General features: G+C 42.0%; 1 protein-coding gene and 1 long non-coding RNA gene across 5 annotated transcripts in view; one reads left to right on the top strand and one right to left on the bottom strand.

The window, feature by feature from the left end:
* FLT4 (fms related receptor tyrosine kinase 4) overlaps positions 1–27618 on the top strand; it is a 93736-nt gene that overhangs the window by 3994 nt on the left and 62124 nt on the right. For 3 of the 4 annotated variants that reach the window (XR_013835755.1, XM_079965125.1, XM_079965124.1), the window contains exon 2: positions 26287–26380. Coding sequence is in view for 3 of the 4 variants with exons in the window: in XM_079965125.1 (XP_079821251.1) it covers positions 26287–26380 (94 nt within the window). In the remaining variant the exon portion in view is untranslated. Of the gene's footprint in view, positions 1–9330; positions 9546–26286; positions 26381–27618 lie in introns of those variants that run through there. The other variant, XM_079965126.1, reaches the window with a different exon arrangement.
* On the bottom strand, positions 154–9257 carry LOC307209766. The gene is made up of 4 exons (XR_013835764.1): positions 8982–9257; positions 8239–8359; positions 1301–1437; positions 154–861 (listed from the first exon to the last, which is right to left on the bottom strand). It is a non-coding gene; the product is annotated as an uncharacterized lncRNA (long non-coding RNA).

The raw sequence follows: 27618 nt of genomic DNA, 5'->3' as shown, positions 1-27618 counted from the left end.
GACGGCACGGGGCATGTGGAGCCCATAGGGACAGGGTGCACAGCGCCCATAGGGAGGAACAGGGCGCACGGCACCCATGGGGGGGACAGGGCGGAGAGCACAGTGCCCTTAGGGAGGGATGGGATGGGGCACGCAGCGCCCACAGGGACGGGATAGGGCATGAGGTGCCCTTAGGGAGGAACAGGACAGGGTGTGGGGCGCCCATAGGGATGGGATGCACCACGAGGGCCAGGGCCTCAGTCACCCTATACTTGGGGGGGGGGAGGCAACGGGCGGACATCGTGGAGCCTGTGAGTTCCCAAAACACGCTGCAGGCCCTGTAGTGAGTGCTCCCCGCCATTTTGTCACCCCCCCTCAGTGGGGACACCTGGGGTAGACCGTACCTACCGCACCCCCTTGCTACACCCCTGGTTCTACCCCCTCACAAAAATAAGTCTACATATACTCACATGCTTTGCATCCAGAAGGTCCCCCCACACTTTGCCAGTAGGGTTGTTAAAAGTCAGAAAAGTCAGAAACTCTGGAGAGCCATTATTAGTCAGCGTAGACAATACAGTGTAGGCTGTAATTGTCTGACTCGGTATAAGGCAGGTTCCTATGCTCCTATTGTGAGTGCAGACAGCTTACAAAGGGAGATTTCCAGTCCACCGTCCCACCTTATAATTCCTCAGTCCTTTTAGTTTTCTTCTTCTTCTTGCAATAGCCTTCTCATGTTACACTTGACTAAGACATTCAAAGCCAGCTCAGCACAGTTGTGGCTACTTGGCAGTGAGGCCAAACCAAGAGATGATGGAAAATCCAAAACAAGCTAGCAAGTGTCCAAATGGAATTCCAGTTATTGTGCTACAGTCCATTGATGCCCTTCATAAAAAAGAGACAAAGATAATATTGCTGCAAAATCAGAAGGATATCATGAATCACCAGCCACTGGAGAGACAAGAAAGAATGCAAAGTTGTGTACTGCAAAAAGGGCAGAACCTGGCGAACTAACTTATTGAATCGGCCCCCCTCACATTCTGCAACTGCAGTCATTCACTTGCCCTTCTGACTATTTCCAGTATTTTAAACAGTATTGTTTTTCCAGTTACTCCTCCTATATAAATAATGCTTCTTTACTTCTCTCCATCTGTGTTATGAATTTACAGCAAAGATTTATCCCCCTTTCCTCCCTAAAAAACCCCAAGTTATCTGATCAGACAGGAAAAAATAATAACCCAATATGTTATTCACAGAAAAGAGAGTGGACCTTCTGGAATTTATCTTTAGACATTAGGAAGTTTCTAAAGGATACAGGGATTACCTTTTCATAGTAGTAAACCTAGAGTTCGCCAGATGTCAGTTTATTCCGTTAATGGCTTCATAATAGGAAATAACCTGTTCAGCATACTGGAAGTGTGTGAGTATAGTTGTTACATAGACAAGCAACTGTAAACCTGTCTATAAGGAGATAAAATAATCACTGAATGCTTTCAAGACATGCATATGCTTAACTTCCTGGCATGAACTTAATAGAGGTACATAGTCAACTGTTTGCTGTTACAAATGGGTTAAATTTATACACTGCTGAGATAGGCATGCACTGAACTGAAGTTGGGTGATACATTATAGAGATCAAACTGTGCCAATATTATGCTCTCTGAACTTTATGTAAAACTGAGTCACACACTATGATTAATCCAGGTATCTGCAGGTCCCTGGCTTTTAACAGGTAGCCTGCAAAGAGTTAAGTGAAGATGCTTAGCTATGATGCCAGGCATGATGTCCAAGCCTTTGCTGGCGGAGGTCAGCAGTGGTTCATGGGAAAGGAAAAATTGGCAGCTGGGCCGGATGTCCTGCATTTCCCCTCTTCCTGCAGCCGCCTGAACTGCGGTCCTTATTTAGCTTTCCTGATGGGCAGGAGGAATCTGATGGCGGAAACTGTCATAGCCTGATAACAGTTCAGGGACCCCTTTATGATGGGTGTCTAGGTAGGCAATGGGTCAGTTTTCATTTTGGTGAGGATGGGGGAGGAGAACAGCATGCCCGGCCAACTCAGACATGATTGACACTGGCCATTTAATATACATTTTCCAGGGGGAGAAAGTATCTGCACTTCAGTGTGTTGATCTGCTCACTTACTTGTACACAAATCACGCTGCATTTCTAGTCTGAAAATAATCCAACAATGAAATGATGACGTCTTTCAAGGAGGTGTTTTTTCCCCCTTTCTGTGGGCGGTTGAGCCAGCTGACTCAGGGAGGAGTTCATGGGGAGAGGGGAAAGGGGGATCCTGGAGTAGAGCCTTCTGGCTGGAGTCCAGGCCCAGGCAGAGTTTTCCACTGACTTATGGTGACAATGTGTCAGCAAGGCCAGCAATAACAATGGCATGGTACATGGTGACGCAGGGCTTGTCAGAAGTGAGAGGCAGTCAAGAAGGAATCTCTCTACAAGCAGCATGAACAAAACATTCGGACGTGTATTTTCACCATACATGGTGCTTTGATATGATCTGTGTACTAGAGTCTACGTTTACAGTTACATACAAAACAAACCCGTATTAGAACTGCTGAAGTAAATATATTTCCAATAAAAGCAACTCCACTATATTTGTATTGACTTCTGCCATTTTTTCATGGAGCAACATGCTCCATGAGAATGGTCATCATATGCACACTTAGCTATTCCTTTACCCCATGTATCAATCTCCATTTGGAGAATGAAACCTCAGCACAGAACAGCTTAAACTGCAGGTCAGAGCTAGGCAAGCACTGATGATTTGGGGGGTAGCTATGGTGAAATTCATTGTGGACATCCTAATGATCACCAGTGTTTGCCCAACTTTGACTTGAAGCTTAAGCATTTCTGTATCCGTGGTTTAATTTTCCATGTGGTGATACATTAAAAATAATAATCCAAGAAAGGCTGCTTAAAATAAGAGATAGGAAACGTGCTCCAATTTCCACTTCACTGAAGAGGGCAAAGTTACTCTGGATTTAAAACAAGACAAGATGGGGCATGCAATTTTGCAAACATATCCAATTAGCATAACTCATGTTGTTCGCCAAATGTTAGTTTTTCTGGCTGCAGAATTGTAAACTGCACATTAGTAGGCAAACACAGGTTCCCAGTTTGCCTAATACTGTTAATGAATGGATAGGCAGGGCATTAGCAAGGGAGTGTTACTGGGCAAGAGTGAGTGCTTAAATATTTTCAGCTCACCAATGTCCCCCATAACCCTTCTCTCCCACCAGTTCCCCACCCCTCTCTCTCCCAGCTCCCTGCTTTGCCCAGGTGGCTCCAAGGCCATGCATTAGCCCATCAGTCAAGCAACAAGTCCAGGAGAATGGTTGTAGGGAAAGGTTAAGCACTTTCAGCCTCTGATTCTCCTCTGTAAATACCCGCTGCTGCATCACTGTTGACTTTGCTTGCTGAGTTAAATTGTACATATACGCCGACTTTATGTATTAACAGTGCACAGGATTGTTTGAGTTGCTTCAATAAACCTCTAAAAGGGAACATGGAAATAAGTGACTGTTATGTCCAACAATGGCTGCGCGCACATTACCCTGGCTCCAGTGTGCTCTCATTCTGGAGGTACACCTGACATTAGCCACAATCCATATCTATCACGTAGTTCTTGATGCTTGATGTGTTTTCCCTCAAACCAGTTGCCATATGATTTGAAAACATAAGCCACATTCACTTCCCAGTTAAGCTGAGGTGTGTACCTTTGAGACAACCATTGTGCATGTGCAGATGACAGCTTCATGGGGGAATTGCAGGCGAGGGAAAATGTGCATTGGATGAAGATATCCTTGCCAGGCAAATGCAACTTGAAATGCAGCAGGCGGGCATGTCTCATTGTGTTTTAAGTCACTAATATGTACATAGCCTACGTATTTTGGAAGAGCCTACTGCCTATTCCAAAGAGTAACCATATTTGCTCCAGCTTGCTGGTTGTTCTGTTTTCCTTGCAGTTTTAAATCTTACCTCATTTCCACCCTAGCAGCATCTGCAGGAAGGAATAAGGGTGACCAGAATAGCTGATGGGTCTAGTCTCAAGAGTTGTAGACAGAGCAGAAAGGAACATAGTAATGCCCTCCACAGAAAGAAGGAAGGAAGTTTTTATTACTAGGCTAAATCCTAAATTTCTTGTTCTGCACTCAATGACGTCCGAGGGAGGGACTGTTGGCTGATTGAAATTGAGAATAAAAATTCCAGGAATCACTGCAAGGGCCTGGGGTATGTAAAACGTTTGGCAAACCAGAAGTTTTCAGAAATTGCACTTTAGTAAGTTGAAATTGCACTGTTTCCACAGGTAAAACTGAGATGATGTGGATAGCCAAGGCTCTTATGGAATATAGGCCCTAAATCTAGAGGAGGAAATAGTTGTACTTTAATCCTGTTGAAATAAGTGGGTCAAGTTTAGCCATGGCTAAACCTAATAAGCCTGACTGTATTAGGGCCAAAGTATACAAGGATTTAGTTGTCCTTCCTCCACATGTCTATATTGCAAATTATAAAATGTACAATTTAAGTACATATGCGATTTGAGAACCAAATGTTTCAGCCTTGTAATTTGATTTTCTGAACAATCAATCATTTTATTTGCATGCCATCTTTCCATAGTTAAAACTATGCTCAAAGCGGATTACAACATATAAAAAATGCATAACTACAAACATAAGAAAAGTAGTTATAAACAATAAACAAAACATCAAAAAGTACACAACCAAACTGAACAATTTCCACATAAATCATAAGATCCAGTATAAAGATATAAAAAACTAACATCAACAACAGCAGCAACCCCCCGCAACAAAATCCCCTAAACAGTTCCCTGGCCCCTGATAATAAAATGATATTTATTTTATTGGTTGGATCATCCTTTATATTTTTATTTATACAGGCAACAACAGATTTATGTGCGCCCAAACGACATGTACACACGCACAGCACCGAACCTGGAAATACCCTAAAAAGTCATAAAGACATCACAATATGGGGCAGAATGGGGTAGGGGCGGAGCAGGCTTATGTGTGCTCTGCCAACACATGGGAGGATCTGGGATATAACCCCCCCGCACAAAAACGAGGATTGCCTGTATACTAGGGACTGCACCACTGTTTAGGTTTCTCACCAACCCCTGCCTGACCACTTCCCCTTTTCAACCCCTCTCATCTTACACCTGGCACTAAACCCATCCCCTTACACCTAACCCAAGCCTGCCTTCTCTCTGTTTAGTTTGTTAATCTATTTTTACTGCCAGGGGAGACTTGCTTTTGAGATTTTCTGTCTCAGATACGCAATAACTTGGTTGGCTTTGGATACTATGCACCTTGATTTGTGTGTGTGTGAGAGTGTGTGTGTCCGTGTCCATTTATTGCTCCACCTTTGGGCAGCAAAATGTCCTGAGTTGGCTCTGTTTCTGCATAATGTATTAATATTTCAGGTAAAATATCCTTGAGATAAGAACACAAATGAAGGAAGCAGGGTTAAGACTTACCAAAAGGAGTGAGAGTAAAGATGGTACAATATTTGAAAGAGGTGCTTTGCTCAAAGTATTGTCAAAAATATATTTGGGAGGAAAACGTGTTTGTGTGTGTGTGTGTTTTAAAGTTAGTACCTTTCCTTGTGCCTTCCTCATTCTCGAAGAATGAGCATCCACTGCCTCATGTTGATATGTAGCTTTGGCATTCTGCTTGCTCCTGACTTTGCAGTTCAGTGGCAGAGTCAGACAAGGACTGTGCTCCCAGGGCTTGGCATTTCCCAGTATTTACAGCCCCCTCCCCACCCCCAGCTGGTTAGACAAATAAAATCTAATGCCGACTGAATCCCCAGCTCTCTGTCCTCAACAGCAATAACAAGACCTGGGTGGCATTTCAAAGAATGTATCCGTAGGAGATGGCTTGAAATTAGCTAGCATTGGAATATATTCTTTTAATTTTGGGGGCTGGAAGAGAAATGTAATACTTTCTTTGTAATAGACTGGAGACTCTGGCTTAGCTGCTGTTTAGCTAGTATTGCTATGAATTGGAAAGATTGCTTAGAGCATTGACCTCTCACTAACCCCTTCCCCAATCCCAATGAAAACATGTTTTATTGCAAGAGCAGATAAAAGGAATCATAAATAAATGTGGTCTTGCGCAAGCTCTATGCTACCTGCCCAAGTGCAAAAATATGCGTTAGCACTGACAAGTTTGATTAAAAATCGGTGGCTAAAGTTCCTGCTTGCACTACATTTACAGTTTTATAATGTTTTAAGAGAAGAGAGACTGTATCATCCGCTTTAGAATACAAACCACCAAGCTTTGAGAAAAAGATTCAGATCCATCGCTGATACAACAGATTGCTAGAAATGAAAGTTTCTGAATTCCTCCTTGCAGCTTCAGTAGGGGGTACATGGACCCAGGGGGAGACTAGGCCCATTTTTATAACACTAAACTGTGGTTTAGTGTTATATCCAAACCAGGTGTCCAATTAATTCATCAAGACAACAGATTATAGAGTTTTTGGAGACCACACTGTTGTGGATTTCCCTATACCTTTCTGCTACATCTTGAATGAATGAGACCAGCTAGTTCATCTGATTTTCAACCCCTTTCAAGCACACTCAGTTATTAAGTACAACATCTTTGTTAGTAATTACGTTCCTTAATTGAGTCATTAATAATAATAATAATAATAATAATAATAATAATAATAATATTTTTTATTTATACCCCGCCCGCCCCAGCCAAGGCCGGGCTCAGAGCGGCTTACAAACAATAATAAAAACAAGAAGAATGATTACAACTTAAAAACAAAAATAAAATACAACACTAAAATAATGGAACATTAAAATATTAAAATGTAGCCTCATCGCAGGAGGAGAAGGAAAAGAAAGAAAGAGAGAGAGAGAGAGAGAGAGGGAATCAAATTGGCTCCAAGCCAAAGGCCAGGCGGAACAACTCTGTCTTACAGGCCCTGCGGAAAGAAATCAGATCCTGCAGGGCCCTGGTCTCATGAGGCAGAGCGTTCCACCAGGCCGGAGCCAGAGTTGAAAAGGCCCTGGCTCTGGTTGAAGCCAATCTAACTTCCTTAGGGCCCGGGACCACTAAGGTGTTGCTATTTATGGACCTTGAGGCTCTCCGTGGGGCATACCGGGAGAGGCGGTCCCGTAGGTATGAGGGTCCTAGGCCGTCAAGGGCTTTAAAGGTCAAAAGCAGCACCTTAAATCTGACCCTGTACTCCACTGGGAGCCAGTGCAGCTTGAAAAGCACTGGGTGAATATGCTCCCATGGCAGAGACCCCGTGAGGAGCCTCGCTGCAGCATTCTGTACCCGCTGGAGTTTCTGGGACAGCTTCAAGGGCAGCCCCGCATAGAGCGAATTACAGTAGTCAAGCCTGGAGATGACCGTCGCATGGATCACTGTGGCCAAGTCGGGGTGGGAAAGGTAAGGGACCAACTGCTTGATGTGGCGAAGGTGGAAAAATGTCACCTTGGCTGTTGCTGTAACCTGCGCCTCCATGGAAAGTCATTAGCATATATAAACATTTCTCTGCTGTTGTATTCTACTTGTGAGTACCTCTGGGGTTTGAGTTATTGTGTATGGAAACAATTTTAAATAGGAAAACAACAATCAGTAGAATTAGAATTTTTTTTAAAAAAAAATTGGCAATTTATGATGGCCTGCAAATCATTTATAAAAAAATATTTTCAACTTGAAGTTCTAACTATGAAAATATGATTGATCTGAACACAAGTAGCCTGTTGAGAAAGCCATAGCATGGCATTTCAATGGACATCTTTTTTGTTTGAGTGAAAAAATGAATTTCATGCCTGCCTGTGATTACCGGTAGTTCTAAGATGCCTGAGGTATCTGTGCAGATTCATTGACTGTCTCTTTGAACTTGTAATCATCAGGATTTGTACTCTGCAAAGGTTGCACTATTTGATTGTTTTATTAAAGGGGGAGGTAACTGAAGTACTTCAATCCTGGGAGGCCGCAGAATAAAATATTAGATATGCATTCCTTTAAGAATTAATTATATGATCAAAGCATTTTCCATCCATTTCCTGCTCTCTATACTGCTATGATTATAGCTCATCTCTCCACCAGAGAATTCAAGAAAACTGTAATATATTTATAAACCTAAATAGGGAATAATGTTTGCACATTGGGGGGAAATGGTCTGTTTCAAAGGCTATAAATTTAGCCAGTAACTCCAAAGTAATGAAAGTAATCAAGGACCAAACCAGGGATGGCACCTCCTCACCTCTCTGCAAGTGCTCGAGCATTTTTCACACCTTTGTGATGTGAACAAATTCAACAGATGAAGTGTTTCCCAATATGGAGATGATATGAAGTATCTCCTATTAGGTTTCTCTGTCAGGCAGCTGTTAAAAGAAGTCATAGGAACACTGATTTTAGAAAAAGGCCACACCTACATTTAAAGTACTTATTCAGCTTTAATGGTAATGGTTTTCCACAAAGAATCCTGGGAACTGAGCTCACAGACCTACAGTTCCCAGCACCAGCTCCCAGGATTCTCCATGTGTGGTGCAAAGAGTGCTTTGAAAGCATGGGGTGAATGTAACTAAAGAGAACTGGCAGTCCTAGAGAAAGAGATGGCTAGCCCCCTTGCCATCAGTTGTTGGCAGGCCAGATCCAAAAGGAAACACGTGCTGTCAGATGTGCAAAGAGCACCCTGCCCCTCTAACTTAAAAGCAGCACATATGGAGCTCAGCAGAGGGATAGAAAGGCTGCTGACAGCCCAGATCCGAGAGGAGGTCTGCAGGGTGGCCCTGGCTGACCTAGTGGCTCTAGGCCGGACATGTGGCTACCTGACAGACTAACTTTGGCCCAGGACATCTCCTCTCTGAGAGGATGGAGCCGGGGAGGGAAAGGGCACTGCGGTGGCGCAGGGGGGAGAGAAAGGAAAGCTGACAGGGAGAGAAATGCAAACACGGCCTAGCAGTTATGGTGTGGGGGAGGTGTGGAGGAAGATGAAGGGTAAACCTGGCAAGAGATCTCAGGAAGTCAAGCTGAAGCAAAGTAAGGGGAATGATGAGATAGAGTTTCCTGGAGAGGGCTGGAGAGAAAGGCAGACAGATAAACAGCCAGGAGGACCCAAGGAACGGATGCTGTTCCCTGAGCAAAGTCCTAGAGGGCGCTATGCAGCTGGCAGCTTGCCAAGGCCTGGTTTCTGTTCTCTCTCCTTGTCTCCTTATGCCTTTTGATTTTACTTCAAGGACTTCCACATATGGCAAACATATTCGAAAGAAGAGGTGTCACTGCACCCCCCCTCCCCACTACTGTTTTCTAAACACTAAATATTGTAATGCTGCATATTTCAAGGGAAGGCCAGGTGTTAGAAAGGTCAGGTTATAGTCTTCAGCCACACAGCCATCAGGCTTCCTAAAGGCTACAGCTTGTAGTGCTGCCTCTTATGATATCAGTGCTATATTGTTCTGTCACATCTTGGTTGCCTGTGTACACATCACTGCAGGGCTGCCCCAAGACATTTTGGAACCTGAGGCAAACCACAAAACGGCACCCCCTATCCCTGTCAGGTGAGAAGGGGTGAGTTATAATTCCTGTTACGTTATTTTTATGAAGAAGGCATAGGTTATATAATGTTTTTATTGTAAATTGAAAATAACAATGGTGGTGGGGGTTTTTAAAAACTTTTGACAAAATTATACAGACCTATAGTTACACAGAAAATTATCCAGTACAATTATACTTACTGATCTACCTCACGGTGATAATGTGAACATGGGATTGTCATTTCTCATCTAACCTAGCATTTCTACCAAAAGCTTTGCTGCAAGGAAGGATATCCAGGATATGTGTTGCCTGTTCTAATGCTGTAGGGCTCAGGATGCAACCTTTTTCTGGGTGTGGTATTGCTGGGTTCAGCTCCATTCTACAGGAAATGAACAACCAGGAAAGGCAACAAAAACTCTATAGCACTTGAAGCAAGCAAGAAATGCAGGATTACCCATCTTCTTGCAATGTAGTCTTTATAAATGTTGAGAAATTAGGTGTATAAATGGGACCTACAACAAAACGTTGCAATATATTTTCTCTCACACACATCTAACAGTAACGTTCCTGTTGAGGGAGGGGACCAGCCAGCCAGTCTTCCTCCAGCTTCCTAAAATCTGCTAAGGGCTCAAGCAAGCCAATTCTTTTCTCACTCTTCCATTCTTGGTTTTCCATTTTTCTTTTCCAATTGACAGTCGTTTCATGGCTCCTGATGATCATGGAGCATGCTTAGTCTGCATTGAGCTGTTTGGGGGCATGGGGTTGCCCCATTTTGGTATTTGTGGACTTTTAAATATTGTTTGTACTTTGGCAAACTTTGGGGTCCCTTAGATTTCTTAGTAGCTGCATTTTCTATTGGCATGAGAGCACATAAGTTCACCAGCCAAATGCAGGCTATGAATTTTAATCCTTGTTTTAATTCTGCCTGAGTTTTGTAAGAATAAATGAACTGCCTGTGGTGGTGTGTTCCACTGTAACAATTTCCAGAGGAGTAGGGATGTTAGTTTTCTTTAGCAAAAACAGCAAAGTCTTGTGACAACTTTATTATAGCATAAGCTTTTGAGTTTAGGTGCATGAAGTGTTATCCTGTCAATGCATCTGATGAAGTGGACTGTAGTCCACAAAAACTTATACTATAATAAATTTGTTGCCCTTTAAGGTGCTTTACTGCTTTTTGTTCTTTTTGCACTATTGGCTCTGAATAAAGGGCCTCAGACTCCACCCCGCCTCCGGAAATTTGGCATTTGTAAGGTTTTTTCATTCTGTTTATCTCCCAAGACAGTCCTGGGAGGGGTGGGTTTTTTGTTGCTGTAGTTTTGAGGAACCTAAACAGGCAAACTGATTCTGGTCTCTTTCTCCAACTATAATAATGTTGTCTCAAGGAACAATTAGAGTTGCCAGATTTCCCATATTATTATATCATATTTCAAAATATCCCAACTCCATAAAACAGGCACTCCTAGATTCTTGGCATGGCCCATTTTGATCTAGTGGTTTCATGACAGTTTCATGTACAGCATTAAAATATCTGCCTCCCCTCCCCATACTCTTGCCCTAAAGTATTAAGAGCTGAGACCAAATTTCCCCATGTTGTTCTAGTAGCTATATTTAACCAATAGTTTCACAGTTTTCAGACGGGAGATAGGCCTCCCAGAGAATATATGGGCAGCTGGTAGGTTTGAGAAATATGACATCTGCTCACTCAGCCCAGTAACCAATTCCTTTCAGTTGTGTTTCATCTTGCCCAGCATGATGTATTGTCATATCCGTCAGTATAACTTGGGTGTCTATGCAGTAGTCAGGTGCTGCGTGTCTTTATTGTTAATCTGAAAGGTCAAAGGAGCTGCCACCTCTGCCAGTTATTGATGTGGACTTCTAGCTTCCAAAAACCTCATTCTTTGGGGACATTAAAGCACTGATACCCAACTGACACCTTCCCTTTCCCTGCCTTTATCTGCCCATGCATCCCCAAACTACAGTGACAATTCCAGCTCTGAAGTTGACTGCCATCTGCATCCACCCTTTGTTATTTTAAGGAGGGTCCTTTATGACAAACTTTGAGGAGCCCAGGTTTAGGGTGCTGCATCTGCTCTGTAAGGCCTACTTTGTCACAGGAAGCAGCTCTCAAATTTGTTTGGGCTCTCATTTAGGCCACCTAGTTAGTCGCCGCATACACCAAAACAAAGGATAAGTACATGTCCTTGAATGGCCTATTCTGGGAGGGGTTGCACTCCACGAAAAGATTAGGACTCTGGGAGTACTTCTGGATTTCAGCTTGTCACTGCAGTCCCAAGTGGTTTCTGTGACTAGGCCTGCTTATGTCAGCCTTAGGCTAGTACATCAGCTGTAGTCATTCCTAGGCTGAGAATGTCCTCACTTCTCCATGCTGTAGTGACTTTCTGCTTGGACTGCTGCAATGTGCTATATGGGGAGCTGCCCTTGAAGATGGCTTAGAAGCTGAAGCTAATGCAGAATGTTTCTGGAGGCTGGCATCTGCAGCAAAAGAGATCTAAAGTGAGATGATTAAAATCTGCCCTCTATGCTTTCTGAGCAGGGAAAGTTGTGAATATTGCTGCTTACAACACTGGATGTTCTGAAGTTCCACCTAGAGGTTTTGTGCATTTATTTATTTGTATAAATACAGTTTTATTTTTTCCCAGACCACAAATTATTTCTAAGTGTCATTTAGCTGGGAAAAGCTCTAATCTTCGTTCCATATCTTCAAAACATCACTTATATTGAGCTACTTATTTAATTAGTTAATGAGTAGACTTTACAACCTTTCAGTGGATTTTTTTTCAGAATTTTAATTTAATGTCGCCGTTTATCTTAAAACTTCTCAATATTGTCATTGTAGAGTAGATTCCACTTTGGAAAGAAGCCGGACATTGCCCGTGTTAGGAACTATTTTAGGATAGGTCTGGGAACTCACAGTTTAATTAATACCACGTGGAGCAGGTTGGAGGACATTAACTAATCCTTTACTTATTTTGTTTATCATCACTTGGGATAAACAAAGACTCTGGACTAACTCTCGGCATGATTAACTCTGAATGGGTGAGCAGACTTGACCTTGTTATAATCAACACCTTGTAAATTATGGCAAAAGTGTGACTATTAGCTATACATTAGCTATACATTTCTAAAAGCAAGAGTGTTAGCAATTAATCTTGTATGGGATGGGGGCAAGACAGTGATGGAAGACTTAAAATTAACCCCATGTGGGGCGCACATGGGATACTATCAGATGCCCTCATGTGAGAAACAGAAAAAGGATATTGGCACTGATCCTATAAAAATAGTTTGTGTGTAAAAATGATTGTGTGCCTGTGGTGTGGATTTATTTGTTTACATGTGTATTTAGTATACTTGAAAATTTTCCTCACTCACTTGCTACGACTCAGAACAGTTCACTGTATATCTCCGTATCTATACTTTACAATAAACTAAAAATATATAAGTAACATGGTTAGAATAAACCTATCTTCATTCTTATCTGTATTTGTAGAAACTTACAGCACCCAGGAAACATTTTTTGTGTGTGGAAGCAAGCTTCAGAGTTGGGGAGTCAACATAGGGTACATCAGACTAGTGGCCCATGTGTCCTCCATCGGACACATGGAGGATACAATCAAAAAGTCAGCTAGCTTGGCTGACCACTCAGACTGCAGAGAAAAGAGTTGCTCTGGAATCAGACAAGCATATCAGCAAACTGAGCTCTGGTCCAAGCCTGCCAACCTTGCCCTTTCCCTCTCACTACCTTGCTTGCTCCCACTGCCTCTTCCTGCTGATTGCTACAGAAAGCATCAGTATCTGGGTTACTGAAATGGAACACTGGCTGCAGGGTGCTTTGTTAATGGTCTCTAGGTGGAGGCAGTGGTGGACAGGTGAAGGAAGCAACACAGGAGAGGGGAAACAAGAGTGATGGGCTTGAATTAGTACTTGCTGGTGTTGATTGCCTTACAGGAGTTGTGGAAGCAGCCATAATGAATGGAGCCCTGTTTGTCTTTTATTTCCGCTTAAGGCATTTACAGCCCAAACAATGTAGATCTTTATAGGTTCACAATGGTAGCTAGAACTGTAGCTTGATAGCTATATTTCCTGAAATTGTGATACAATGCTGTTTTAGCAAATGTACCTATCAAGTAGCGTCACTATTGTGCTGTTGGTTTTACCTCTTTTTTGCCCCCTAATTATAAATGTAGCTCTATTTTGTGAGACCACTTTGGGGCAGTTGTGGCTGTTAAAGTCTGAAATAAATCCTTGGAAGGTGTTTGTCTGTGTGGACCAACTTTGTGTTTATAGAAAAATGATTTGGTGCAGGACAGGGTGGAGGTACAATTCCTGCCACTACATCTGCAAAGGAGAAGTGGAAGAACGCACACACTTTGAACCAGGAAGGCAAAATCAGTGGCCTCGTCCTGACACTTCTGGTGCTGACATCACTAGTCAGCAGTAACCTCTACTCTTGTTGACACAAGGAACAAACCCCAAAGGCCGTCTAGACATAGAGTTGGCTGCCAACTTATTCACTAATATCTGGAAATGCTCAGAGATCCACTTGGAGGCAAACCAGGGGGAGAAGGAGGCTTGAGAAGGGAAATGCCATTTCCCGTGTTATTTTTTAAAAATGGATTCCAATCCCTAGGCCAAAGCTGATTCTTGCACCTCCCATTTCCCCACCATCTGCTGACTGTGAGGTTAGAACAAATGCCAGTTTTAAAACTCTGTTCTCACATCATAGTTGCTGCTGGTCTCTTCTCTATGCCAGAACTTCTCCAAGTTATGCAATTCCTCCTGCTGATTCTTTTGCCTAATGAAGTGGGGTGGGTGGTCATGAGGAAGAGGGTCTTTTTCAATGGTTAGGGGTTTTTTAAATTATTTTTTAAAAATATTTTTCTCATTTAAAAAAGCACATGCATTGTCTCTTTCTTCAGGTTGTGTTTTCTACAGATCAGTTACATTTGTTGTGAGACATTGGTGTTATATGCAGTATAGGGTTGGGAAGAAAAGAAGTAGGGGGCGGGAGAGAGGGGGTAGTGTGGTGTTGAATGCCCTCCTCAGAGAGGCTCAGTTGGTACTTGGTAGCATCTTTTGGCACCAGGTGAATATCTTTTTATTCTCCCAGGCCTTTCAATTAAATGCTCTGGTGGGTTTTCAATTCTGACATTAATCATTCTTTTAAAGCTGGTTTTATAGAGATGTTATACTACTCTGTGTTGGTTTTATGCTGAATTTTGTAAAATAGCATAGATATTATTAGTTTTAGCTCATTTTTTTAATTGCATTTTGTTTTGGAGTTTTAAAATATATATATATATTAAGTTTTGTAAACTTCCGAGAGGATTTTGTTGATGGCAAGTATAGAACTAATGTCTAAATAAAAATAAAATAAATCTTCCACGGATCAGTGGCAGCTGCTAACTCTGCTGGGATTGGCTGCATTTATGAATTCCTATGTGCTGCTGATCCCTGTTGAAAATCAGGTTTGTATCCAGTGCCGATCAGCTGATGGGCAGTGCCTGCAAGCCCTGTTTTCATTCTGGATCTTCCTTTGCAGCTTGACTTGAGTTCAATACCAGACTGCAAAAGAAGAAAGGAAAGAATTGAGATCACACTTAGAGCACTTGCCCAATTCTTTCCTTTGAAGCTGGGTCAGGTGGTTGATAAGTGGGTGCCCCTGCTCACTTGTCAGAGTGGCCCACATGAGTGTGGGAGCCAAAGATGTGGCTGACCAGATGCTGTTCCCTAACCCCACCTGTGTTATTTCAATCAGAAGGGCCAAGTGGACTTGAAGAATGATTAGGGCTTGCTCTTCTAACCCTGTCACAAAACCAGCCCATGGTTTCATCAGACTGGGAAGGGAGTCAGCACAAAGGGCATAGTGTATACTAAATACTTCACTCAGAGGAAACTCTGTGAATCAGCAGATCTGCCAAATCCTCCAAGAGGGAGGCAAAAGGAAGTGCAAAAAATGCTGAAGCATTTTGAGACTTAGGGATGAGGATGCAGGAGAGGATTTCCTGCTGGCAGGAAGGGAAGCTTTTAAAAATGGCTCTGAAAGGTCTTGAGTATTTCATCCTCAGCTTTGAAATTCTACACAGCTCCCATTTGCTTCTGTGATCCTTCCCACTTAGCAAAACAAAGAGTCCGTATCCCTCTGGCTCTGCTGACCAAACACCTGTTTTCGAAACTGCAGAATGCATAAATGGAATTAAGTGTGAAAGTTTCTTAGACTGAGCTGTCATGAGCTGTGACCGCTGAGTGATGATAGGTATGTGGAGCTGGGGACACAGTCATGCAGCCAGAGGTTGACTTTACGGAAATGCCCCCTCCCTGAATAACATGCACATGCAACAACCAGGAGAGCAGTGGGAGCAAACTGGGAACCGGCACATATCATCTGCTGCTCATGGGTAGGAACGTAGTGTTTAGAAGATAAGCACAGAAAGGCAGAAATTGATCATAAAAATGAAAACCCAAAGGCTCCTATAATAAAGGGCAGGGGATAACCAGGAAGGACAAAGGAAGAATTCTGTGTAAGCCACTCACACAATTTGTCTTTGGCAAATTACAATGAATTGCCAACATCCTTGGACCAGTAAGGAACAATTGTTCTACTCACCTGTCAGTTTGCCAAAGGGTGTTGCTGATATGTACTAGTCACTGGCCAATGTTATGCTATGGGGTAAGGGTTCATAGTCCAGGGGTGCCAACTTGAATAAAATATTGGGAAGCATGTGTCAGATAAACCCCACCCCACATAATCAATCACAAGACATGGCACGCACACACCATTTGAATGGCAATGTCCATCAACTTGGGGGGGCAGCCCCCTCAAATATTTTATTGGGGGTGAAGGGACTTTGGCCCCTTGGAGTTGGCTCCTCTGGTTCATACACATAACCAGGTTGTAAAGGACCAATAGTCACAGATTGTAAAGCGCTATGCAAACTCTTTAAAGTGTTTGCATGAATTTCTGTAGCAGATTCTGCATAACGATGCCAGTGTGGGCACAGCCCTACAATCCATGGCAAATGTATATCATTTTCTGCTTGCAATAAGCATCAAGTTGCATCAAGAATATACTTATGCATCAGGTGGGACTACCAGAGCAATGGCACAGAATAATTGCAAAGAAACTGTGCTGTCACTGAGCAATCTGAATGTTCCACAGTAAGTCCAAGGATTCAAATTAATGGGAAAATGGGTACCACCTAGGGAGGGCAGGAGAAAGCATCCCCCTCCTCTCATGACTACATAATCATTTATCATCAATATCTCTGTGAAAGTCCAATGCTTCTTTGTAACTTGGTGTTGAATATATTCAATATCAGGACTTGAAGTTTGCTGTGAACTTTATTCCCACTTCTACCACCAAAATTTGAAATGGTGCTCTTGAGGAAAAACATGATAATCCTCTTCAAAACTTCCAACTACAGCACTAGTAAAAATTTGGCCCCATTGGAGGATTTCAGATTGATATTCACGGATTTCTCTGCCACCCATATGAAAATTAAAAAATGAGATTTGCTTATCATAAAAAATATTGCAGCTGTTACATTTTCTGGTGGTTTCTTAAGATCTTCATTTACAATGTTGCAGATAAATCTGTTTGAGTTCCCTTATGTAGGTTAGAATAATAAGGGTTACATGAGGGGCTTGTGGGAAAGTAACTGCATGTTTTAAAAGAGACAGAACCCCAACCACAAGATTGATTCCAGAAAGAAACAAAAAAGTATTGTGGCACCTCAAAGATAGGAATAAATGTATCATGGCTTAAGCTTTCATGAACTTATGAAGTGAAGTGTGGGCCATGAAAGCTTTTGCTAATACTGTAGTTAAAAGTGCTACAAGATTTTTTGCTTTTGCTGCACAAACTTAACACAGCCACAGGTACCCCTGAAAGAACTCAAGTGTGCATTTTCTCTCTCTCTCTTTACAACTCATGACCTGTGCATATCTTGGTATTGTTTGGTTCTCATGGGTGTTTTCTGTAATGTTAAAAATCAACTAAAAACATAGGTGGGATGTTCACTCCCCGCTTCCTTTGTTTTAGTAAAAACAAATTACAGTAAACAAAAAAAAGTAACTGGACCACTAAATCTTGTTGCTAACCTGTCAGTACACCGAGGACTCTTTCTGATTATTCATGTTGCAATCATTAACAAATGCTGTTTTAGGGAAATTATCCCCCCTTTCCCAGCAATGAGCTATCCATATCAAGAATAAAGAGGAATGGAAACATGCCAATAATGATATGGTTATGCACAAGATATCTTGAGTCAACAATCTCAATTAATAGAAGACGTTTGGTGACAAGTACATTTAAGCAATGGCAGACAATGAATCCACTTTGGATAAACACCCTTGTCTGCAGTTTGCCCCTTTAAAAACCATAAACTGAAAGATCAAGGATAGGAATAGGAAACCCAGTTTTCCAGAAATAGACAAGGTGTCAGCGGCTGCAGAATCCTGCTTCCTTTTTCAATGTCCCATCAATCCAGTTGTGTTTATTTTACTATCCTGCTGCCAGCTCTCTTGGAAACCATCTTGAGAAAACAAATATTACCGGAGTTGCTGCATGCCTTTTTAATTACACTAATTCTTTCTCCATGTTAATAGTATGTGAATATTAGAATAATATATGCACATATGAGACACAATGACTCATACTTTTTACAGCTGCATAGATGCTATATGTTAACTCGTCATCATGTATGCGTGTGAGCTCACTTGGTTTCCTCCATGAGGCTCTGGAGGAAAAACCCAAAGGATGAAGGTCACAGCATATAAATCTTGGAGAGAGAGGAAGGGCATTATAGTCTAGCAGGAGTATCTCCTTCACACCTTGGGGTTTTACTTGAGACACAAACCATCTGCATGTCAGTCAGCTGCCATTTCATAGCAGACCTCCCTGCGAAAATCAACTGTCTGGAGGGGCTGGTTGTGCCTTTGCAGGCACCAGTGAGAATTTCAACCTGGTGGGGTCAACTATACAAAGTGTCTATACAAAGTGGTGATTTTGGATTAGAGGGAATAGAGTTGCAAATGAATCTGGAAGAAGGAATTTTTTAATTTGAGGATCAGATCCTGCCTTTGTGTTTACTTCCAAAGCTGTGAATGTAACAGCAAAATGACTACCCAAAGATTGCGGTCAACCCTCTGAAATGCGCTCAAGCATGCAGTTGTTGCCAGACAACCATCATTTTAAGGGGCTTCTTGTTTTAGAGCAGAGATGGTCACCTTTTTTCGCCTGAGGGGCACCCTTGGCCAACTCTCGCAGTCCCCTCTCTTGAGCTGATCCAAGTAGCTCAGCTGAGTAGGATGCTGTCTCCCCAGTTATCAAATGAATAATCTGATAACTAGGAAGGGGTGAAAGATCCATCCCATCAGGGTCATGGGATTCTAGTGCAGTGTCAACTTTAGTGTTGCTTTTCTTCTCTTTTTGCTGCTGTTGCAACAAAAATGGGTGGGGGGAATGACAGAGAAAGTTTGTTTGGAGGGGTGTCATGTGGCTCCTAGGCCAGGCATTAGCCACCCTTGTTTTAAAGAGTTGCTTCTTATTTAAGCAGGGAATTAGCATCGTCCAGTAGATAAAATGTTTGAATGCAGAAGTCATGAGTTCAACTAGAGATCACCTAAGGGAATCTCTTGAGCCTTCTTTGGCTTTCTATTGTAACTTTTGAATAATTGTTTTGAATATGTATAGGATAAATATTTAAAAGCATCTTCTTCCTTTTTTAAAAAATGCAATGTAACTGATGAATAATAATTATTTCCAAACTATAGGAGTACAGAATACCATACAATGGATATCCCACGACTCACCATTATTTTTTTTCACACTTTAGCACACTTTAGACCACAGCATAGCAACCTGTGTTGTTGGTGTGATGAACTGGCAATGTCAGACCCTGTCATTGACAGACTTTAGAGAAGAGGTGGAGACACTTGCCCATGAAGTTGGAAATGATAATTAGAACCAATTAAGCATAAACAACAACAGCTGTTAATGTACTAATCATTTACTATTCCTATTTTAACTCTCACATTTTCTCTCTTAATGAACTTTACTCACTGCCCCTCAGCTGAATTTAACACAGGCTTCCTCAGCCTCAGCCATCCAGATGTTTTGAGACATCCCATTCCCATCATCCCTGACCACTGGTCCTGCTAACTAAGGACCATGGGAGTTGTAGGCCAAAAACTTCTGGAGGGCTGAGGTTGATGAAGCCTGATTTAACAGATGTTTTAACTTCCTAGAATGCTGCTGCCTTAATTCTCAGTATCACAAACACTTTGAATACCTATTGCTCTTGGGACTAAACCGGATGTACATGTGATTATCGAACATGGGTTTGCCAGCGTAGGGGTTAATTTCTGAGTCTTAAAGAAGCAGTAATTGTTGTTGTTGTTGATAATACCCTGCCCATCTGGCTGGGTTGGCCCAGCTACTCTGGGCAGCTTCCAACATATATAAAAACATAATAAAACATCAAACATTAACAGTAACAATCTGACCTAATATAAAAAGTCACAATAAATTTAAAATAACGTATATCAAATATATAAAGCAATATTCAGTCATCCTTTAGAATCTAATAGTAAACAGTAAGCACATGGCTGACAGGAACAAAACCTGCCCTCTCCTTTACTCTACATGCTTTGCTGCTTTAATGTTCTTTCCCCTCCAGTCAGCTTACTTCTGGTATTAGAACTAGGCTGAAGGAAAAAAAGTTTTAAAGCAGCAGAGCATAGAGAATAAGGCAAAACAGGCTTGATTCTTATAGGGTTTATCACTTTAGAGCCAAACTGGCAAGCATGAATGCTATAAACACACATGCATCTGGTTTGGTCCTTCCTCCAACGCAACATTACATCTTTAGTTGCTACTGGTTCAATTTAAAATGTTATATTTACAGCCCAAGAAACCATGATTCACTGGTGTAGGAATGAGTGAAAAGCTCCACCACTCCCTGCTCTGAAACCTTCCCTCTTCTTCTTCTTGTATGTTTAGCTGCAGAAGAACTTTCCTGGTTTGTTAAGACATAGTTTCCTGTGATGTCTGAATTCAGAAACTTATCCTAATCTGAAAGGCGTACTTAAATCAGTTTCCCAGGTTGACATCACAGTAAACCATGGCTTAACAAACCAGGAAGTCTTATTTAAAGCCAAGCATGGGAGGGGAAGAGAAGATAAAACACGCAAGCTCATTACTTAAGAATGAGATGCCAGGATGCTCAAGAACAGGGCCAACCACCCAGATGTGGAATCAGAATAACAAGCCTTACTTATAACATGTGCTTTTCCAGATTATTTCAAAGGCAATCTACCTAGAGCAGCAATTATGGTTGTCACTAACTTATTTTGAAAGCTCCTTTTTACTACGGCAAGAGACAGCAGTTAAAAGGGAACAAAAGATGAGTCAAGGAATGTAGGACACATTGATAGGACGGATGGTTCCAAGATGACTGATCAATACTACTGTCATCCTATGTTTCGCGCATTCCACCCCCCAGTACAATAAATGCAGTTTATTCCAAAGGATAGTTTGTTCCTTTTCCTGTTGTACTTGTGGAGAGCCTCAGACAGGATACATCTGCAGGAATCCCAGAACCTAAACCTGCACAGACCGTACATTTTCTTTCTCTCCCCCCTCCCACCCCTGCAACCCTAGTATAGTGCTGTTGCCTAACAGGTCATAAAGCTAAGAGAGGTGTCTTCAGTTTTTGTTATTTTGCATCCTTCCTTGTATCCTCCACCCAGTTCCACGGGACAACATTTGTGCCCAGCCCTCTGATCAGTTCTCATGAGCCAAACAGAGGAGCACCTCTGGACTCGATGGCCCTTGTGGTCTCTTCCAACTCTATGATTCTATGATTCTGTCTCTGCCCCAACCATTGTTTGCATGTTTTGCCTTTACCTAAAGGAAGCAACATGGGTTAGTTGCTGGCAGGGACATTGTTTCTAACAATGTGTTAGATAAATAAATAAATCCCAGCATTCGTAAGGAGGAGAGCTGTTTTGCAAGAGAGCCATGAGTGACACAGTTACATCTGCAGTTTCCCCATCTTCCTGCTGATGTAGCTCCACTCTTTGAGAGCACCAACAAAGAATCCCCAGCAGCAAAATTTGTGGAAGCACAGAGAAGGGTTTAGTGTGCAAAGCAAGGTGGTGTTGTGCCTTAAATATGAGAAAGCAAGACATTTCACATAGGTTTCTAGAGGGTACTTAACCCACAACACTTAGAGCTGTCATCCTTCAGAACCAACTACCTTCCTAATACACACACACATTGAATGCAATCCTATATATGTTTACCCAGAAGTAATGGGGCTTGTATCTCAGTAAGTTTGTTTAGGATGCAGCTGCAGTGACCCATGTTTTAGAGGCAAGGAGTTCTCTCATTATATAGTGATAATGTCCTGCTTCAATGGGGGGGTCCTCAAGCCCTTTGTACACTGATTTCAATGCCTGTTATGATTCTCCTCAGGACACCTCTAAACATGTACTGAGGGACAGTGAAATTGTTCCTGTGTCAATAGTGTCTAGCCATCTGGAGCCCAGAATTTATACTGGAGGCGGATATGTCCAGCAGTAAATTGGATATAAAGATTTGTATTCATGACGGATTGGAATTATTTTTGTTTCAAAGTGGTTATATTTTCATGGGATTTCACAAAAATGCTTTCATTTATTTTCATTAACACAGAACACATTTTTTGTACAACATCCAAAAGTTTTCCCCACCCCTTCTGTCTTTTCAGTCTAACTGTTTTGTTAAGTGATAGCTTCAGGGAGAAAAAGGATGCTTAACCCTTTCTAACTGTACCTCTTCCCTTACTCCCACTCAGTCATTCTGTTTTCTTTCATCCTGCACTGCAAGTTTAGAACAGGTTTCCATCTTCCATTTGCAATTCCATCTCATTGTCAGGGGCGCAGGACTTGAGCTAGGAATCTTCATGTCCAGGGAAAGGATCTAGTTTTGCGAGCAGCCAAGCATGGACTACATGTGCTCAAGCCACATAGACTTGTTCATGTTCATAAAGATGTTTTGCATGAGCACTCCAGGCTTTCCTAGGGTGGGAATTATTTATTTATGTTCACAAGGACTGAATCCCCATTCTGCACCTCAAAATGTACCCTTGCCTGAGAAGAGACTGGGGAGGTGTTTCATGTACACTGCATCACAGCCAACTTCCCACTCCAACTACTTCTAGATATATGTTATTAATATTTATTTTTCATTTCATTTCTATACTGCTTTATATTTTTACAGAAAAATCTCAAAGCGGTTTACAACACATTAAAACATGAAATAAAACCATCCAGAATAAACATTACCAAAGAAAGTCAAATATAAAGTATACATTAAAAGTGACATAATTAACAGGAAAATAAAATATTATTTTAAAGATTTCAATATAAAACATTGCGAGGGAGGGCAACTACGGAAAACACATTTAGCATAGCAAAGTTCACAAAAAACTTAACCATTTCAAAAGAAAGCATTACTAAAGGAAGTCAAATATAAAATGTACATTTAAAACATCATAATTAACAAGAGAATAAAATATTATCATAAACATAGAACATATCTTCTGCTGTTGCTGCCAAGTCCTGTCCATAGTAATTCATGGCAGGTGGTGGCTGCGACAACTCAGGCTCAATGACCTGGGTCTGCACTAAGAGAGTTTCTGATGTACGTGGTGTTCTGCAAGCACTTCTGTGAGAGAGGGGTAATATTCCATGTACATCCTCATTGCACATGGCCATAGTCATCTTCACATTGAAATGAGGTGGGAAATGTGAATGCAGGAGTTGCGTGCACATGTCAGAATGCTCACAAAGCTCAAAGATACTGAAAATTAGATGTGTAGCTTGGCAGACAGAACAAAGCCTCCGGATACTAGGAGCCAAGACCACGCTTGCTCAACTGAGCAGTGCGTTCCTCTTGCTTTTAGCTTCAGGGCCTAACAGTTCAGGCCACTAACTCCATTGGAGTATCAGGGGCTGGATTTGGGTGTGGCTTTAATTGAGGAATGATATGAGGAATGAAAGGCACAAGTTAACCATTAAAAAAAAATTAAAGCCCTTCCTCTTAACTAACATGGTGAAAATGAAAGCCAGAAGGACTTCAAAAAGCAGAAGGCAATAAAAATTTGTAACCGTGACCCTGATTCCTTTAAAGTTAGTGGTGGAAAAAATGCATGCATATAGGGACAGACCTCTCAGCCCAGTGTATTCTCCATCTACATTATATTTCATCTCTCCACCTCACACACTCACATGCAGCCTTGTGTGTGATGTACATGGATGCTCAGTCTTGCTCTGATTCTCCATCTCATTCTTATTACCGTTCATTGGTTGTTGCTGAGTGGCCATGTGCAAAGTGCACCACTGAGGGTCTATTCTTGCTTTACTTTACATGCTTTGCTTTTTCGGAAGCCACCATGAAGGATGCTACCTTGATAGTTTTGCACAGTGAACGTTTTCCATAGGAGAAAGAACCTCTGAAAACTAGAAGTCAGAAACTCAGTCCACCTGTGACAAGTATTGGCTCCTGGTGCTTAAGGACACTTCCTGAGCTGAATGCACTGATCAAAGCTTTCTCTACTATTTTGACTTCTAAGTAGTCAAATGTTCACTACCTAAGACTAGGCCTCTGTAGTAGCTATGTTACTAGCGTGTATCTGACAAGTGTCCAGGTACTTGTATGCCAAGGCCGATGGTTGACCTATCAGAGCACTGATCTGACTCAGATCTGCCGAGCATCATGTGCTTTCTGATCATTCATTAGCCCCTCTGGACCTTCCTTTGCCCACTGTGGGAAATGAACAGTGGAGGTGCTATAACTTCCACTTGTTGCATCTGGGTTCTTGTCAACTGCTGTAAAGTTTTCTAAATGGAAGGAATCTGAGCATGCCCCAAAATTTGTCTAAAATATAGCCCAAGAGTTTCGGACCATAGCAAATGAGTGTTCCCTCCACCGCCACCCTTCCGTCTGGAAGTTTCTTCACACTTTAGAAATCATGATTCTAAATTTTGTGAGGAAAGTGGGGCAGGGGGGAAGCCACAATAAGAAACTTGAGAGTGGGATGTGAGGGATCCACCCCCATCCTGCCATTCTGTATTGCTGCTGTGGCTCCTATCGCTCCCATTATTACTCCTATTACTCCGGCCACTAATACAGGAAAAGCATGGTTGGGAGACAAGCATGTCCGGGAGAGATAGAAGCTCGAGACTGCTGATGCCAGCCCAGTTTCTAAAGATATACCTAGTCAAATGACCACAGTCTGTGTGGCTTCTTGGCAGGAAGGAAGTGTAAAACAATTAAAAGGAGCAAGGATGTCTACACAAAACTAGGTTTTGGACAGGTCATTCTTATGACCTGGGTGCTGCCCTGCACGTTTCTCAGCCGCCTGTGGGAAATTGCTCCCCAAATGCCTTCTCTCTTCTGATTCCCTGGTATTCCTCTTACCTGCTTTCCCAGATTCTAATTTAGCCTGGGGGAACATGCCCTTTCTCTTCCTGATTGCCGCCCCCCTCAGCCTCCCACTGTTGTTGTAAGCATATAAGATGCAGCAGCCAAGGAATGCAAATATTTTAAGTTCCTCTGGCCATGGTGTTTTGAAAAACAAACACTGTTTCCCTTATAAAGCACCATGTATATAAATGTTCGAAGTGTAATTTATTTCTTATCATTTATTAATACTGTAAGGGGATACTGCACTACTTAACTCATTCATTAAAGTAGCAGTCAAAAGTGTTACTGGGATATGAATCAACATAAGTTCAAGTGCTTACAGATATTTTCTCCTTTTGTAAAAGAGAATGTGTGAATTTAAGGTGACAGATCTTTCCTGCTTTTGCAGGATGCCTGTAACCAGTAGGCTGAAACTCATGAAGCAAATCTTGATATACTACTACTAAGTGTTTCCTCAAATGTTTATTTTCTATTTATAAAACACTTTTTAAAAAACACCTCTTTAAGTTTTGTGCAGCCTAAGGGCTTATCCACACTTACCTTTCCGCTGCTCTTTCCAGACACAATCTGCACTTTAAAGCTCCGTGTCTGAGCACCTTTTTTTTGCTCTGCAGTTTCTCCCCTCCTGCTCTTAAAAGCTCACTCAGAGCAAATGGCAATCCAAATGGACATTTGCTCCAGTTGAGCACTAAAGAGTAGGTTTGGGTAGAGATGGGAAGGCCTGGGAGGGGGGAGAAAAATTGGGGGGAGGGGACCAGCCCCCCCTTTTCCCCCAAAGCCGTTTTTTTCAGTTTGGAAAAAAACATGGGGGAAACCTGGTTTTCCAGGTTTTTTCCAGGCCGTCCCTTCTCTAGTTTGGGGCAAAAAATGAAAACAAAACACGCAGACACTGAGCTTTTAAGTGTGGACCTGTGCCTGTAAATAGCATGGCCAAAGGTAAGTGTGTTGTTTAGTCGTTTAGTCATGTCCAACTCTTCGTGACCCCATGGACCAGAGCACGCCAGGCACTCCTGTCTTCTACTGCCTCCCGCAGTTTGGCCAAAGGTAAGTGTGGATAAGCCCTAAAAAAGAACAATGTATAATTACAACATTGAAACAAAAACGCAACCTAAAACCTATAAAACAACAATATAAAAACACATATAAAAGTGAATTAAAAAAAATAGACAAGCCTGAAATATCAAACGTAGTTAGCTCATGATGGTTGATTGATAGAACTACTAGAGTAGATAATAATGAGTGACTGTTGTTCTGTACTATGAACTTGTTTCTTTCTCTCCCTAGATCTAGTGAGTGGCTATTCTATGACCCCACCCACACTCAGCATCACAGAAGAATACGTGATCAACGCTAAGGACACACTGAATATTACTTGCAGGTAAGATTAAAAGAACAGTGCCTTTCACAGTTACCAGCTGTTGTGTCAAAGATTCTGAAAGACCTTTCAAAGACACTCAGTGGGAAACCTCTTTCTGGTTTCTGGACTGGTGGAAAAGCTGAACTTAAGTTGACTGGTTATAAATACTTGGGACAGAATTGTGGCTCTATATTTGTGATGGGGGAATACTGGGTCAGGGCAGCCAAGAACTGTCAATCATAGCCTATTATAAAATCAGGGGGAACACTCTATATTATGATCACAACCTCCACATTTACTGATTACAGACACTTGAGGGCTTATAGTAATATTTGACCAGTGGATTTTAGTACGCTTTCAAGAAAATGCACGGAATTAGTATTATTTTCACCTGAGCTCCAAAATTCAAAAAAGCAACAACAAAAGCAAGTTCGAGGGCATATATTATCAATGGCTGAGTGCCAAAGAACATTGCAACTCACTCTGCATGCTGAAAGAGTCTTGAACAGCCCACATAGCAATTCACTTTGGAAATGAAAAGGGCTTTCAAAGGTGTGTAATCATGACAAAGAGCAATCCCATCTTAGTACTGCATGCTTTCCACCGGTTTACTTGGAAGGAACAGGAATTAGGTTTGTAGGTCTTTGCTGTGGCAGGCAACCATGCAGCCAGGACCTAAAAATTAGTGCCCATTCCAACATGCACAGGCAATTTGGTCATGTAGCTACACTTTCCACAGATTCCTTCTACCTAAAGCCTGTGTTGCCTGTTCTTTTCTTCCCTAGGAAACCCTGATCTGGACCTTGAAAAATGTAGCATAGTTTAGTATGGTTGAGTGCACATCTCCAACCTACTATGTACCCATTTACCTTTTTGCACATATGCCCTTATCCTAAGCCTGTTGGGTAAAACCCTTCCTTCATTGCCTCCTCCCAAGGACAGAGCAGCAACTATTCTAAGGTTATATCTTTATTTATCTGACAGAGGCTTACAGGGAGCAGGAAAGTGTCTTATTTCCAGTCTGAGCTCTTATGTGCAAAGCTGCCCTTGCCAAAGCAAAGAGGCTGATCTGTTCTTCGAGTTATCCAAGGGAATCTTCCCAAATAGCAGTTAACTGTTTTAAGCCAGCTCATCTTTAAATCTCAAGGGGGATATGACCAGAAACCCGCCTCATGCTAGGATGAAAACAGCAGGAAGGAAGTATTCCTATCTCCTGCTTCCAGACCACATATTCAGTGCAACTTAAAGCTGGTCAACAG

The sequence above is a fragment of the Podarcis cretensis genome (assembly GCF_951804945.1).
Source record: "Podarcis cretensis genome assembly, chromosome: 2".
Lineage (NCBI taxonomy): Eukaryota > Metazoa > Chordata > Lepidosauria > Squamata > Lacertidae > Podarcis > Podarcis cretensis.
This window is presented reverse-complemented; position numbering and strand designations above follow the sequence as displayed.